Consider the following 16750-nt stretch of genomic DNA (forward strand, 5'->3'; position numbering starts at 1 on the left):
TAAATTGAATTTTTGAATTAATTTAAGTGACGATATGTTGGCAATTTTTTGACAAATAGGGGCTATTTATTTAACACCACTTGGCACGATTTAATATTCCTTTCTATGATTAAAAACCTCCAAAAAATCACATAACATTTGTCCATGATGAAAAGAATAAAATGCAATTTAGTTTTTAATAATAATAATAATTGTTTTTAATATTATGAATTTAAATTTGAATAATTTTTGCATGTTTTACTGCTTCTAATATATGACTGCTTACTGGTATTATTTTTCTTATTATTATTTGATTACAGCAAACATTTTTTAAACTTCATTTTCGAAATTTGACAGAAATCACAAATTTTTTATCTTTAAAATAATTGTATATTTTATATTTTTTTGAGGCTTTTATTATGATGATTCTATTTTATTTTATTCGAAATCATTTTTTAAATTTTCTTTTAATCGGCTTAATTAGCCGGCATAATTATTGAATTTATCATTCATTTTTTTTGCTTAAGCATATATTTGTGGTTCAAAAATGATCTTTGTGTGGCTTCGTCAGATGTGATAAATTGTTTGATCTCTCCCAAGAAAACAAACCTATGCAAATGATACAAGTTATCTACTTAGATCATAAATATTATAAGAAACATAGCTCAAGGTTCTAAAACTAGTTTTGAGATATTGAATATTTATCACCAATTTTCTTTGTCTTGATTCAATACACGTTATATTTTAGCCGTTTGAACAAGTAAACATTTAAAAAAAAATTTACACAAATTCAAATTTTTATAAACCTTCTCAAAAAATTTGTTTGCGAAAACGTTTGCCATACATGCTAAATTGGGTCAAAGGCCAAGTCTCCAAAAAGAAAAGAAGAATCAAGGAGGGACATTTTGACCTTGACCTATCATATATCGGTGATAGGATCATTGCTATGGGCTATCCTGCTCAAGGCATTGAATCAATTTATCGAAATAGTTTTTCCGATGTCAAAGAATTTCTAGATGAAAAGCATGGTGAAAACTACATGGTTTACAACCTTTGCAGTGAGCGTAGCTATGATCCAGAATGTTTTGATTGTCGTGTTGAGACGTATCCTTTTGAAGATCACAACCCTCCCAACTTTGATATGTTACGTCAATTCTGCAACCATGCTTCTGACTGGCTCGCACAAAATGAAAATCACCTTGTAGCTGTTCATTGTAAAGCGGGAAAAGGTCGAACAGGTGTAATGATTTGCGCACTTCTTCTTCACATGGGCCAATTTGATAATCCAGCAGATGCTCTTCAGTTCTATGGCGAAAAACGTACATTAGATGGGAAAGGTGTAACAATTCCTTCACAGATAAGATATATTTATTATTATGATCAATACCTTAAAAGTGGAGTTCCAAGGGATGTTCCTTTTACTCCTCGTAAGTGCTATGTTACAGGACTCAAATTTACGAATGTGCCAAACAAATATTTCTCGAAGACATTAACTGTCGAATTTCGCAAAATGGACAATAGTTACATTGTTGTCACTAGCGGGAAGAACCACGAAGGACCTGTTCGTAAGAAAGATGGTAACATTATCGAATTTGATGTCGACGGGTTAATTGAACCAATCGAAGGTGACTTCAGGATTTCGGCAATGAAAAGCAACAAGCCATGTTGGTACATGTGGTTTAACTCGGAGTTCATAAAAGACGACGAAGTTTTCCTACGTTGCTCTATAGATAAAGCTTCTAAAGGAAAAGAATTCTCTGACGACTTCTCAATGGAAGTTTTTGCACATCACTGATAAACGTTTAAACAATATTTTAACATTTTGGTTGACTATAAATTTTATTTATTTAATCAGCATGTGATATATTTCTTCCTTATGTGTCAACGCTGAGCATTCCTAACTGTGCACCACTTATTGAAGCTGGAATACCTGTAAAATCATATGTAACAAGTAAATTGTAATTACAATTAGAACATGTTCGAGAACGTTTACCTTCAAAAACTTAATTATGATTACGGAATGGCTACCTGTAAATGTTGTGAATAATCAATTACACAACCGCAGACCAAACCTTCAAATCCTCTCAATCGATTTTTGAATGGTAAATTTAAAACGATAGAAAACGATCCCACTTTTTTATAAAAATTATCATTTTTTCAATTCGATTTTCAATAAGAATTATAAATGAAAAACGATTTGGCAAAATGCAGTCCGATTAAAATACATTGAAAAAGTGATGCGTGTAAACAATAATCCATAGAAATTTCTATTCAAAAGTGGGATCGTTTTCTATCGTTCTAAATTTACCCTTTAAAAATTGATTGAGAGAATTTGGAGGTTTGGTCTGCGGTTGTGTAATTGATCCGTTGTGAATACATTTGACAGCTTATCTGAATTTTTAGACAATATGAAATTAACGCTATCATTCTGTCTGGGGTTTCGACAAGAAAAGTGACAATTGTATCAAGTTATATGCTTATATGATTTATGTGTCGAAAAACAAAACCAATTATATATTCATAAATGTATTTTGTTATCAGATATTCATATATAATAGAGAGTATAAATTCGTATTATTTTTATTTAATATGGATGCTTATAGTTAAGTAATATCCTAATGGAAAAAATCAAATATTGCAACATTTTATTTCCTTAATTATTCCAAAATAAATAATTAGAAAGAAAAAATCACTGAAAGTAAGGAAAAAATTAAAAATGGAGAAGGGAGAAGAAATAAGAAAAGTAAAAAAATAATATAAATTTTCGAATAAACCTACACATTGAATAAACCTACATCACTTTTTCTGACCGTTAAAAGTACGTCAAAGACCGTTTAGGTCCATTATTTTCCAAAAAAATGAAGCGTACAAACGGAATACCATAACCAGGAATGATTAAAATGGAAATACATCAGGCCCTATCATAGTATTTATCAGAAACAGAATTACGACGAGCAATTCTAAGAGAATTTCCTGAAGAAGATTTCGATAATGCATTGGTTAACCAGGCAGTGAAAATCTATCGAATTATCAGAGATTCAGACACAATGAACATTACAATCAGTTAATTAGCTACATTATTAAATATTGACAGGGGTAATTTGAATTGGAAGATAAATAAAAAAGTACAAAATAAACCAGGTCACCCATCTTATATAACACAAGACAAAGAAGAAGAACTAGTTTCATATTTACAATTAAGATGTGAAGTCCACAAACCCATGACGTCTAAATATATAGATGATTATATTTCAAACAATTTCAACATCGATGTTAGTCCATCATGGCACAATCATTTTGTAAAACGACACAGTGATATGATTTGTATGACAACTGCATACCCACAGGAGAAAGGACGAATTTATCTAATCAAACAAGATGGAGAAACTCACACCGATAATTCAAAAAAGTATGTTGAAAAGGTCCCAACTGAATTAATTTTTAATATCGATGAGGTGGGATTCCAAAAGTAATCATATAAAAAAAATAAAAAAGTAATTGCCCCGATTACGATTAAGAATTCTCGGATCGAATATCCTGTTGAAAGGTCAAAAAAACGAATTAGTATTATATGTGCAATTTTTATGGCAGGTGACACATTGACACCAATGTTTATCACCCACAGAAAGACAATTTACAAAGAAATTCAGGGTACTGGTATAAGAGATGGTGAGGATCTTATCCTTGAATATCAACCAAAATCTTATGTCAATGGCAGTTTATTTTCTAAATACATTGATGAAGTTATACTGAAGTACGTTAAGGAAATAAAAAAAAAATTGAATTATATGAAAATGAGCCTGCTATTATACTTCGTGACAATTGCAGCACATCACACCTAGATGACAAGTTGCTTCGAAAGCTCGCAGGAAATAATATCAGACTGATTACTATACCTCCGCATTCATCACACATCTTTCAACCGTTAGATCTTGTTACGTTCGGAGTCTTTAAAAAAGAGATGCTGAGAGTAACATCAAAATATAATAAAGGAACAATTATAGATCGAATTGCAAGGGCATCGAAGTCAATTGAAAAAGCAACGATATCAGAAAACAATCGTTCAGCATTTGAAATTGCTGGTTTTAATATTGATTTCTCCACAGACCCAGAACGAGCAATAATCAACGAAGAATTTATGAGAGAAAAAATGAGCAAGTATGGGTTCATTGATAATCCTGAATATGAGAGTTCAGGGGAATTTGTATTCGTCAATAAAAACAAATTTAATTAATTTTTTATTTTAACTTTTTTAATTCGAATAATCATATTTTATTGACAATTTTTATAATTTATAAAGAAAATACATTATTATTTCATATAATAATAGAAAATATAAAAATAATCTGATAATAAAAAAGATAAAATTATTCTTTTTTGAAAAAAGCATTAAAATATTTACAAAAAGTGATGTAGGTTTATTCAAAAATCTATATTTTATGCTTTCATTTTGGGAAACTAAACTTAATATATTCATACAAGTAATGCTACTTTTTGAGTATAAGCAAAGCTCTCCGCCATCTAACTAATATTTTTTATAAAATTATTATTGAGACAATAAATTAATTTGATTTTTATATTGATTAATGATGTGATTGACATGTATATTTTTTTAACTTCGAGAAAACAATAATAATAAGATAGTATTTTTTATTTTTGAAACATAAATATCAAACACAAAATCAAAAATAACGAAAACAAAATAATAGAAATTATTGAAGGAAATCTGAAAAATAATTTAGATCAATATCCTTTGAGCAGGAAGAAAAAAGCTCGAATTTATGAATGATCAACGATATAGGATAATTGTGTGATTTTTATTCGTCCTACGATTCAAATTTGACTATTAACCTCTTGGTTCTTGAACTATATCAATGATTTTTTTTTAATTTTTGTATTTTAGCAAAATGTTCAATTTTATTGAATGAATATCTATACAGATGCAATTTGCACATTATCTTTATAATACTGACTTGAGATGCATTTATCGATTTATTTTATCTCATATTACTTATGTGCTTCAAATTTTAAATATGTTACATTTTTCAATTTATTTGACATTCTATGTAATGTTGTTAATTTCTCTATTTTTCCGAAAATGATTCAATACCACGGTTTTGAGAACGATACGAGCCGATTGAGTGATTTTTATTCACTCATTCAAATTTGACTTCGAACCGCTTGAACATGTAGAATGATATCAATAACTTAAAATCGGATTATAATCGTATATGGCGATCATCATACGATTTTGATATTATGGATATATAATATATAAATACATAGTTGCATCTATGATTAATAAAAAACTAAGAATAATATCTTGATCTATTAAGAAATTAAAAATTCAGAAATTATTTGGAAATGATGAAATATCATTCATTTAATTATATAAAATCTTGATATTAAATTCTTTCCAAATCTATCTAAAATATTAATGAACTCAAAAAAATTCAAATATATTGATGGCATATTCATGTAATTGTCGTATATAAGTTATTTTCGATATGTGAATCCACATTCAGCCATATATTACCTATTAACCTATTTCAAAATTTAAGTATTCCAAATAAAATTAAAGATGTGAATGGATTTCATCATGAAGTTCATTCTATGTTTTTTTTTCATTTCATATAAAAATTCATATCACATGTCCATTAAAATTTTTTCCAGCCTCATTTAACAGCATTGGAATGAGCACATCAAAGATAAATTCCTTTCCAGACTTAATTGCACTTACAGAAATAATTTATAACATTAATATAAACAATCTTGATACATCTGTTTCTTCATTACGCAAATTTTATGATAATTCACGAACGTATTCATTCAACTTGATAATCTGCCGTTTCATTTACACTTTGTTTGTAACAAGACTGAAAAATATAGATATAATTATTGAGTTTTTGAATTTAATTGAACAAGATGAAAATTAAAATCAAGTTAAAATAATTGACATTTTTTCTCAATTCCTTCGGGAAAATAACTCACAAGGATCTAATTATCTTATCGGAAAGTTGATAGAAAAAGGTTTAATTAACTCATCGATTACTATAAATATGAAAAATTTATATTTTTCACATTTTAAAGCACATTTCGTTTTAAACCATAGTTATCAATTTTCTGAATATTTCTTTAATAACATTGAAAAACTTAAAGCGAATAATTGGAAACTTCATCAGAAATATGTTAAAGAAGGAATAAATCAGAATGAAATTGCGAAAATAATTCGGAATGATGAAATAGAAAAACTTCAAGAAATATCATCACAAGCAAACTTCGATTTTAATCAAACAATTCCAAAATCACTTTATGAAAGATATTCATTTATTAATCATAAAGATGTTACATTAATTGATTATGCAGCATTTTTTTCTTCAATTAAATGTTTTAAATATTTACTTATGAATGGAGCAAAATTAGATAATACAGGTAAATATGCAGTTGCAGGTGGAAATGAAGAAATAATTCATTTATGTGAACAAAATCATTCAACATTTAAAGATGCATATGAAGCAGCAATAGAATTTCATCGAAATGATATCTTTAAATATTTTTATGATAATAAGTTAAAAGAAATTAAGAATTTAGAAGAATTAGGAGTAAAATGTGTTTTACATGATAATTATGAACTTTTATCATTTTTACTTAAAGAAGAATTGAAAATAAATGAAAATATTCTCATTGCTTCAATCATAACAGGGAATTTATATATTACTCAATATTTTCTCGAAATTAATCATATTCCTATTGATTTTTTGAAAATTTCGGGTTTTTCTGGAAATGTGGAACTTTATAACTATTTAATTAACAATTGATACATTGATTTTAGCAAGATTGTTTGCTTATTTCATTAGATTTTTATTAAAATATTTTATTGTTTCATAAAAATTTTTAAATTTTTTTTTAAATATTTTTAGCACTAACAAATGCTTCAAAAAATGGTTATACAGAAATAGTTAAATTACTTCTTGAAAAAGAAGGAATTGATATTAATGCTAAAAATGAAATTTATTTTAAAAATTTTATATTTCAAAATAATATTTGGAAATTATTTAAATTATATCAAACAGCACTTATTTGGGCATCTTCAAAAGGTCATTCAGAAATAGTTAAATTACTTCTTGAACAAGAGAATATTGATATCAATGCTAAAGATATTTTTTTGTTTTATTTAAAATTTATTTTAATAATTTAATATTTCAAAATAATATTTGGAAATTATTTAAATAATTTAAAACAGCACTTATTTTGGCATCTGAAAATGGTCATACAGAAATAGTTAAATTACTTATTGAACAAAAAGGAATTGATATTAATGCTAAAGATATTTATTTGTTTTATTTAAAATTTATTTTAATAATTTGATATTTCAAAATAATATTTGGAAATTATTTAAATTATTTAAAACAGCACTTATATCTGCATCTGAAAATGGTCATACAGAAATAGTTAAATTACTTATTGAACAAAAAGGAATTGATATTAATGCTAAAGATATTTATTTGTTTTATTTGATGTTTATTTTAATAATTTGGGATTTCAAAATAATATTTGGAAATTATTCAAAATATTTTGGACAGCACTTATATCTGCATCTGATAATGGTCATACAGAAATAGTTATATTGCTTCTTGAACAAGAAGGAATTGATATTAATGCTAAAGATATTTATTTATTTAAAATTTATTTTAATAATTTTCTATTTCAAAATAATATTTGGAAATTATTTAAATTATATCAAACAGCACTTATGTTTGCATCTTCAAATGGTCATACAGAAATAGTTAAATTACTTATTGAACAAGAAGGAATTGATATTAATGCTAAAGATATTTATTTGTTTTATTTAAAATTTATTTTAATAATTTAATATTTCAAAATAATATTTGGAAATTATTTAAATTATTTTATACAGCACTTATGTTTGCATCTTCAAATGGTCATACAGAAATAGTTAAATTACTTCTTGAACAAGAGAATATTGATATCGATGTTAAAAATATTTTTTTGTTTTATTTAAAATATTTTTAAAAAATATGAAATTTCATATAAACATTTGGAATTACTTATAAAAATATAAAACAGCGCTTATGATATCATCAGAAAAGAAAAATGCAGAAATTATTCAATTATTTGCAGACAAAATTCAACATCATAAATGTGATGACATAATAAAATTAAAAGATTCTCAAGGATAAAAGAGGTAATATTTAAATATTGAAATAAAAATTTCCTAAATTCAGTTTGTCTTCATACATTATCATTAACACATGAAATTTGATCAATATTTATATGAATCAAAATTTGATAAATAGAATATTTTATATCATATTTCATTGTATGATTTTCATATAATTTGATGATAATTTTTGTGAAAAAAATGATGAAAAATTCATAACAACAAAAAATTCTTTACTATTCTAGGTATTATTTGCTCTTAAAGTTTAATGGAAATCTATTGAGTACACCTTATTACCTCCAGCCTGTTATGTACAGAAAATTTAGAAATTATTCAATTTCGGTATAAAGTATTGAATCTTTTTTGAGAAGCATCATTGAGTAATCAGGTGAAGCTTCACTTTTTCAATGCATGACGATCAAACCCGTTCGTGCAAAAATCAAATCCAAAAAAAGATAAGTTGTTAACTTTGCTTCTATTTTTTTATTTAATTATACCAAATTTTTTATAAAGATCTTTCATATATGGATTTTTTTATTCCCTTTTTATTTATCCTTGAATTATTAAAAACAACTTCAAGTACTATTGTACTTCAGGGTTAATTGTTAAATATAATTTTTTTTTTGAGCCGAGGAGATCGCTGAAACTCTGGGTTTGAGATTAACTATATGTGTATATTGGTTAGATTCGCGAAAAAATAACTTAAGATTGGTTAGACTTATGAACTTGAGCCACTCACTTGGTTGTAATTGATTAAATCTCTCTTTATAGAGAGGATTGTGATATAAGTGATAAAATATAACAACAGATAGATATTGGAGAAATTTTGAAATTTTCAATTTGCAAGATAACTTCATCAAAATATCAAGTCAGAATTTAAATTTGAAATATGCATACTAACTTTATTTACTTAATGTTCCAATCACATTTGAATATGAACAACAATAAAAAAAATATATTTGAAAACATGTTTTTTCTATGCTTTTTGATCGTATTTACTTATTCGCGATGGTTTCGGCTTCGTTGCGATGAAATTTTCGATAATTTTTGCACTGTTAGGAATATTTTTTTCGAATTTGTGATATTTGCATTTCCAATTAATAATCATATTAATTTTTTATATCAATTATATTTATAGATGTGAAAAATATCTCAATTTATATATAAAAATATATACACCATTAGGTTTTGAAGAGTAGAAATATTTATGTATCGTGATATCGATTATTTTATAAGATATTTTTGTTTTAATTTTTCGGCGTTTTGCCAGCTTCACTTCTCATAATTCAATGGAAATTTTTGGATTCAAACCGCACCTGGAAAATTTTGGAAACCAAACCAAACGAATCCGATCAAATCTTATTTGATATTTGGTCGGTTTGATTGAAATATTCAGTAGGAAATTCGGTTTTATCCGCTTTAATCTTAGCAGTCCCTCCATTCCCAATGATGAACAAAATGTTCTGTTCTTTGGGAAGAGCCATTAATAGGCTTTTCATACGAGAGAATTGGTTTTGGTCGCTTTTTGCAATCATTCGTATTGGTGGAACAACTTTACTTTATTTATATTTTGAATTTCAGTATTCACAAATGTTTAATTTGGCGTGTAACATTGCAGCAAATTCCATCACGATTCATCCAAATAGTTATAATCCTTCATATCAACATAATTTTATTTATATGAAAACTGACAATGTTACATATCCATTGTTAACAGATCCAGAATTTGGGATAACAGTTGAAGCGGCCAAGTTATATCGAACTGTTGAATATTGTCAATGGGTCGAAGAAGGATTTGATTCCACAGATAAAACCACACGTACACGACGTTATTACAAATCATGGGTTCACGCTCCTATCAACTCATCCAATTTTATGGATCAACGATATTATAATCCATTAAGTAAGTCATATAATAATGCAGAGTTTCAACAAGATATTAATATTGGACTTTACACAGTTAAATCAGAATTACTCAATGAAGCAGGTCAAACCAATGAGTTAAATCCCACCATTCAACATATTCATCAATTTATGAATAGTAATGCGCATAACAAATTTCATTACATAGGAAATGGATATTTTTATTCGTCTACCGAAGAAAACCAAAACAAAGAAGTTAACATGCCAAAAAACAACAAAGAACTTCACCAATTTTTCCAGCAGTGTACTCCAGGTGATATCCGCAGTCGAATTACGTATTATGCGCCGAACAAACTTACGATCGTTGGATATTTAGAAGAACATAACATTATCATCAAAAACATTCGAGGTGTTCAAATGGGCGGCGCGCGCAGTGGCTACATGAGCGGGGACTTATTACTCAGTGAGCGTTATGCCCATAAACGTAAATTCGCATTGATCGCAAGATTAGTCGCAGTGATATCGTCCATCTTCTTAATATTAAATAGGTCAACATCACTGAAAGCAGAAATTTGGAACTTTTCAATGTTTGGGCTTTTGGTTTTGTTTATTCGTTCGCTCATGTGGAACACAGTTTACTTGAATCCTTACATTTGGTTCTCCATTCTGTCAATAATGTCTTGTATATATTCGACAAGGCCAGAACAGTTCGTGACATTCGATTAAATTTAGGTATAAAATATTTAAAATAATAATATTTTGTAATAATAAAAATGAAATTTTCTTTCAATTTTTATTTTATTTTCATTTTTAAATGTGTTGATAATATTTTCGAACTTCCAAATGTTCGAATGAATGAATTTTATGATATTTTTCTAAAAATCACAAACTTTCTCCTATTTTATTCCTTTCCTTTATTTTTTTTGCTTTAATTTCCTTTTTTAAACAGTTTGTATTATATTTTATTTTTAAAGTAAAACATATTTAGCAAAAGAAAATATTTTATTATAAAGAAAAAAGTGACTAACTCACAAAATGAATAGTTTACGTTGACTTACCCAACACCTACAAGCACATAGAATCCAATTGTAAATGGTTGAAACAAATGATTTTTCAACGTTGAGATACCAATTGAAACCAACAGTTTACGATTCTAGTCTTTTGGACCTACTTGGTGTAAAACGATTTGATGAATTGAATCAAACAATAAAAGAAGGTGTTTGTAATACATATAAATCAGAAATGCTTCCTTACTGCGAAGAACTAATAGAAAATGAGCGCATTGTTGGAAGGTTTGGAATGGGGTCAAATGAGTTAATTGATGATGAATCCTGGTTCCAGGATCCAGAATCACTATCTGATTTAGAACTAACAAAAGCTATTTCATCCTTAACTTTTCGCATTGAACAGCAAAAATCATTGAATGATCAAGCCAAAAAAGATCTTGATATTCTTGCTTTAGCAAAGCAAACACTTGATTTGGATGTTGGTTTTTTCCTTGCAGATCTCATTACTGAGGAATTGGATGTAATTGATGATGTAGGAGATTAATAATCATTCTTAAGTGAGTTCGCAAAAAATATTATAATTTGTAAATTTGATTTGAATTTTTCTTTGTTATAATGCTTTGTAATGCAAAAATCGACATCTTTAATTAAAAAACAAATCCCCCAAGTCATGAATTCTTAACGTTTCAATACTCACAATTATTTCTATGTGTTTGATCAAATTCGAAAAATACGTTAATATCGGGATTAATCCCACGCATGAACCAACAGTGGGTTGTATCAATTTTTTTGTGTCTAACCCACGTTGTTAGACTTGTAATGGTTATAATATCAATATACCATTTTTATGTTTCATCACAAAAAAATCTTTTTATCTCATTTCTTGTAATATTTTTAATTTTTTACATAGTACAGATTATTTTCATGTCTAACAATGTTGTAAATACTATCTTTACAATTTTTGGATTACCTTACATCAGAATTCCTTTTCTCATCCAGAAGAAGCGTTTTAAATCACGAATTGTTGGATTTATTTGCATTGAAATTCTTACTTGTCTTTGTTCTTCCTACTTTTCTTCTTACTTTCTTCGACATACATCACATCTTCAGCTTTGGGTATCATTATCAATTCTTATTCCAACATATCTTGATCTCCCATTGTTATACCAAGGGACACTATTCCGACAACCTATGATTAGAGAAGTCAAAACTTATCTTCTTCTTGTTTTTGAGGTTGCCATCACATCACTTTTTTTTTCAATTTTTTTTCTTTTTAATCATTTTTGGGTGATTTTTTGTGTATCATGTTGGCGATTTTTAATTCTTTATGAACCTTATGCATTTTGGTCATCGTTGCACAGTTTTCTTTCTCCATTTGCAGCAATTCGCATGTCAAAATCAGCTCGTTCACTTTTGATAATATATCTTCTTCAGATGGAGCTCCTTTTAATTATCTTTTGTACAATTTGGCACATGGAAAAAAACGCATATAATTCGGTGATTGCATATCTCTTTGCGTGCTACTTCGCCGTCTTTGAATTGTACAATTTAATTGTATCAATTAAACCATGTACAAATCGTGTGATACCAATAGGTTGGGCAAAAGATGAAGAAACAAATGCGTTTAACCCGGCAATACTTTAAGTGCGGATTTATTTTATTTTTTTTTTTATATATATATAAACTAATAAATAAATGTTTTTTTACACACAATTGTGAAGCAAAACGACAAAAATTTTGTTTTTTATATGAAAACATAAAAACAATAGCATTTTATATTTTCAATTTCTTGACAAGATCAAGTTTTATATTTTTTTCTCAATTTAATATGATAATATTTGATTCATCACATTTTATTTTTTTAAAAAAAATTTATACAAGCCGATTAAACTTAAGGTTGGAAATTCATTAATAAAAGAAAGACACAAAAACTTTTTCCTAAATTAAATTTAGAAACAGCTTTACCAAATTTTGAAATATTATGTTTTGTTCTAGAAGAACAAAAAATACATCTGTTTGGATTTAGCGTAATTCAAGTGTCATGCGATCATTAATATCGACAAACTCATTCTTATGCAATGTGTATCAGCATATTGCTAACAAAGTTGTTCAACATGGCCTCGTCTGAAAAAATAATAACAGATGATCTTATCTTAGAACTTTGAAGATTTGAGATGAGAATTACGAGAATTATCAACTCATATCATGCATGCTTGTAGTCCGTGTTAATGAATCAGCTGCATGTTTCATCACGTTACGTTCCGCTTATTCACAAACTTCTCGGTCAAACAAAGAGTATGGAAGAATAGAAAATATGAACGTGTGAAGCAAAATTGTATAAATTGATTTTGAATTTCAAAAATGTAATTTCAGAGGAATCATTCTAAAGTTCTTTGCATTATTAATTTCATCGATGAACTAATATATTTATTTTCACTTTACAATAAATTTCTAAATAATTTCAACAATTTCATTATGTTCACTTTGCAGAACTTTTGAGTAGAACTCCGTTGTTGGTGTGGCGCCATTTACATAATCCCATTTTATCCAGAGTGCAATGCGACATGATAATTTAATGCAAACATATTATAAGCTTTTAATTAAATGCAACAAGACTTTAACATCACAAAGCACAATATGGCTAAATGATGATTTAATATTAAGTAATTACAAACAAATAATATAAATATTAATAAATATGTATAAATTTCATTTCCTTCTTGATCAAGAAGATGTAAATGGTATTATTGTTATGGATTAAAATAAAGTTTTATAAAGAAAGGGATTATAAATAATTTACAACAACGTCATTTGTTACTGTTTTCATGAATGTGTATATATCAGAAAGAACAAAGTTAAATTTCTTTGGTTTTGACATAAAAAAAGAGAATTTCTAGTATTTTTGGAATTGACTTTATAAACATTATTGAGTTGTCCAGATTTTTAGCTAAAGGAAGACTGTATAAATCGATTATCAAATTACAGTAATTGTGTAACGATTTATTTACAAATTGCAAATAATTTGCATAGTGTATTTGCTTACAATTTCCCAATATTTGCGTCAACTTTTTGTTATTTATTATATAATATTATATTATAAAAAATGATTTGCCATACTTTTTGTGAAAACCAATGTAATCTGAATTGTTGGATTAAAAAATACCTTTAGCAAAAATTGTAATAAATTTTACAATATATATTCTTCCAATAGTTTAGTTGAATTTGAAGGTCCAAAAGCTAACTTGGAAAAGTGTAAATAAACTCATTGTACTCTTTAATTTTTCGTTAATCATCATGTACTTTCGTTTTGAAATAAAAAATATTGAAGGAAGTTTGGGTAAATTTTTTTGAATTGTAATCCTACCTAAGAATCTATGAGGGGAGATTTGCCAATGGTAATGAAAGTACACGATATTTTGTAAGGATTTGTGTGAGGATCATAGAGCATATAAATTTTTTTCTGAGCATTGATTGAGTCCATATAATTACAACAGACAGAATTTTTATCAAAAACCATCGATGATTGAATACGCATTGAATTTTGCGCATCAAACCCCCGTTAGAATTACTTCAGCATTTAAAAACCTCATTTTATCATTATCTTTTTAGACAGAACATGTCAAAAGTCAATGTTTGACAAACTTATTGATAATTCATGATGAATGACATTCATGAACGATCGTTATTTAAAAGCATTTATTTAATACGAGCATTATACCTTGTATCAGATCCTAAACCTTCGAAAAGAGAAGGATACCTTTTTCTATTACAATTCAGGAACCATGGTATTATAAACTGATTCTTTCCAATTTCGTTTTGATTTACCAACACAAATTTCTGTGTTTTGGTGGTCACTGTCTGTTTCTTATTAATACTTTCAAGCTCTGCCAATGTTACTCCATTTCTTAAGTCCTTTCTCATTGCCGCAAATTGCTGTTCATCAAATTCGGTCTGTGCAATTTGCTTTACCATCCTCGACGGCAGATATTGATAAAGCGAAAGATGCATCCCGCCCAGTAGATACCTCCCAGCTTTCCCTCTCATCCTGGAGGGGTATGGGAGCTTTCTTTTCGCTTGCTCGAATGTAAAAAACGTCGGATCGCCAAGTGTATCCGGATGTCCCCTCACTGGGAAATGCGAGTAGAATTTCCTTTCCATTATGCCGTGCGTAAACCATACGCCAATATCAACGGGGCCATCAGCTTTGCATACCCTTAAAAGTTGTAAGTTCTTTGTGCAGCATATTTCATCAGCATCACCAAACCCAATCATGTCGTCGTCACTGAAGTAATGCGTTTCTTCATTCCACTTAAGGATACGGTTCCAGCGTTCCCTTTCTTGATAACGCTCATTATGCCATATGCCTTCGCTTGTTTGGCGTAACATTTCATCATTATCAATTAAGAAATGAACAACTTTGTCATTAAACTTCTCAAAGCGTGGCTGATGACGGACATCTTCCCAAATAAGTGGCTTGCGCGTTCCCTTGAAATGCGCATACTTGGATTCAATTATAAATATTTTGTCAACAACTGGATAAAGCTCATTAAGATGGATTTCAAGAATATCTACATCAAAACCAAGTTGAATAGCATGCGCAATCTTAGCTGGCTTATCACGCTTTTGCCCATTAAATGCAGTTGGATAATCATTGCAATTAATGTCTTTGGGGTCTGGAAGAACTGGTGGTGTGCATTTGGGATCTGGTGGAACTAATGGCTCCATTTCTACAAATTTGGATAAGTCAGTATATAACTTATAACGAAGTTCTTCTGGGAAATTGCTGAAGCTTTCAGAGTAGTTCTCCCATGGATAGCTTAAAACTACATCTGCAAGTGAGCGAAGAGACTTGACGTTGGCGGTATCGCTTGATGCATTTTTGTCTATAGAAATGCTATAATTCCCATCTTGAAAGACAATTGTAATACTGATACCTTCTGATTCACTTGGACCAAGGACAACAAGGCCACTGAAGACAATAGCAAAACAAATTAGTACTGGTATGAATTTAGTCCTCTGTCTGTTCATGTCTTCGTCTTTAGCCTTGTTTTTTAGGTTTCTTATGAACGATAGGTGTAATCTTCCGAAGTCTCTATCGTTCATCTGAATATTAAGGAACAGATAAAAAAATGAAAGTTGAGGTAAGTTCAAAGAATTAAAAACTATTTTTTATTTACTCTGTCTTCATAAACAGAATAAATAAATTTTTGACTGAATATACAAAAAGTAATGATTTTTGATGAAATTGACTCTTCTTAAGATTGCAAATGTATTTCATTAATATATTCGAAAAACTTTCATAGCAATTTTATGTTAATGTGCTTAGAAATTTTTGGAGTGTGCTAAACTTGTAATTTTGCCTTAAAGCACTCTTTAAAAAATCATTCATCTCTAATGAATCATTAAAAACGGTATTTCAAAAACTAATGTCAGTAAAAATTTATGAAAATGAATGTTAATGTTCATGATAAGAGATATGTTAAGACTATCTCAAAATTTAAAATCAATAAATATAAAATTTAAACTTACAAGTTATTAGTAATATTTTTCATGATTTTAAATATGTGTGTCATCACACAAATATTTCGAACATTGGAAAAGGAGAAATATTTTATCACTCAATAATAAAATTGATTACTTTATGATTAAATTATGACGACCGTTAATTCCCCGCTCTGAATTCAGATGCAGTGTTCAAAAGTGTCTCGAGCCAACCAAA

General features: G+C 28.1%; 4 protein-coding genes across 4 annotated transcripts; 3 read left to right on the forward strand and 1 right to left on the reverse strand.

Annotated features, from left to right (window-relative positions):
- Positions 1-823: 823 nt before the first annotated feature.
- GO595_004045 (phosphatidylinositol 3,4,5-trisphosphate 3-phosphatase and dual-specificity protein phosphatase PTEN) lies at positions 824-1774 on the forward strand (the record flags this gene model as incomplete). The annotated part of the gene is made up of 1 exon (XM_067917133.1): positions 824-1774. The coding sequence occupies one exon, from the start codon at positions 824-826 to the stop codon at positions 1772-1774; it is 951 nt and encodes a 316-aa protein (XP_067775785.1).
- Positions 1775-9751: 7977 nt separating this feature from the next.
- GO595_004046 (uncharacterized protein) lies at positions 9752-10750 on the forward strand (the record flags this gene model as incomplete). The annotated part of the gene is made up of 1 exon (XM_067917135.1): positions 9752-10750. One exon carries the CDS (start codon positions 9752-9754, stop codon positions 10748-10750), a length of 999 nt encoding a protein of 332 aa, XP_067775786.1.
- Positions 10751-11266: 516 nt separating this feature from the next.
- GO595_004047 (uncharacterized protein) lies at positions 11267-11575 on the forward strand (the record flags this gene model as incomplete). The annotated part of the gene is made up of 1 exon (XM_067917136.1): positions 11267-11575. One exon carries the CDS (start codon positions 11267-11269, stop codon positions 11573-11575), a length of 309 nt encoding a protein of 102 aa, XP_067775787.1.
- Positions 11576-14727: 3152 nt separating this feature from the next.
- Positions 14728-16059, reverse strand: GO595_004048 (putative beta-1,4-mannosyl-glycoprotein beta-1,4-N-acetylglucosaminyltransferase; the record flags this gene model as incomplete). Its single annotated transcript, XM_067917137.1, has 1 exon — positions 14728-16059. The coding sequence occupies one exon, from the start codon at positions 16057-16059 to the stop codon at positions 14728-14730; it is 1332 nt and encodes a 443-aa protein (XP_067775788.1).
- Between the last annotated feature and the right edge of the window lie 691 nt (positions 16060-16750).

The sequence above is a fragment of the Histomonas meleagridis genome, assembly GCF_020186115.1.
Source record: "Histomonas meleagridis strain 2922-C6/04-10x chromosome Unknown contig_241, whole genome shotgun sequence".
NCBI classification, from domain to species: Eukaryota; Parabasalia; order Tritrichomonadida; family Dientamoebidae; genus Histomonas; species Histomonas meleagridis.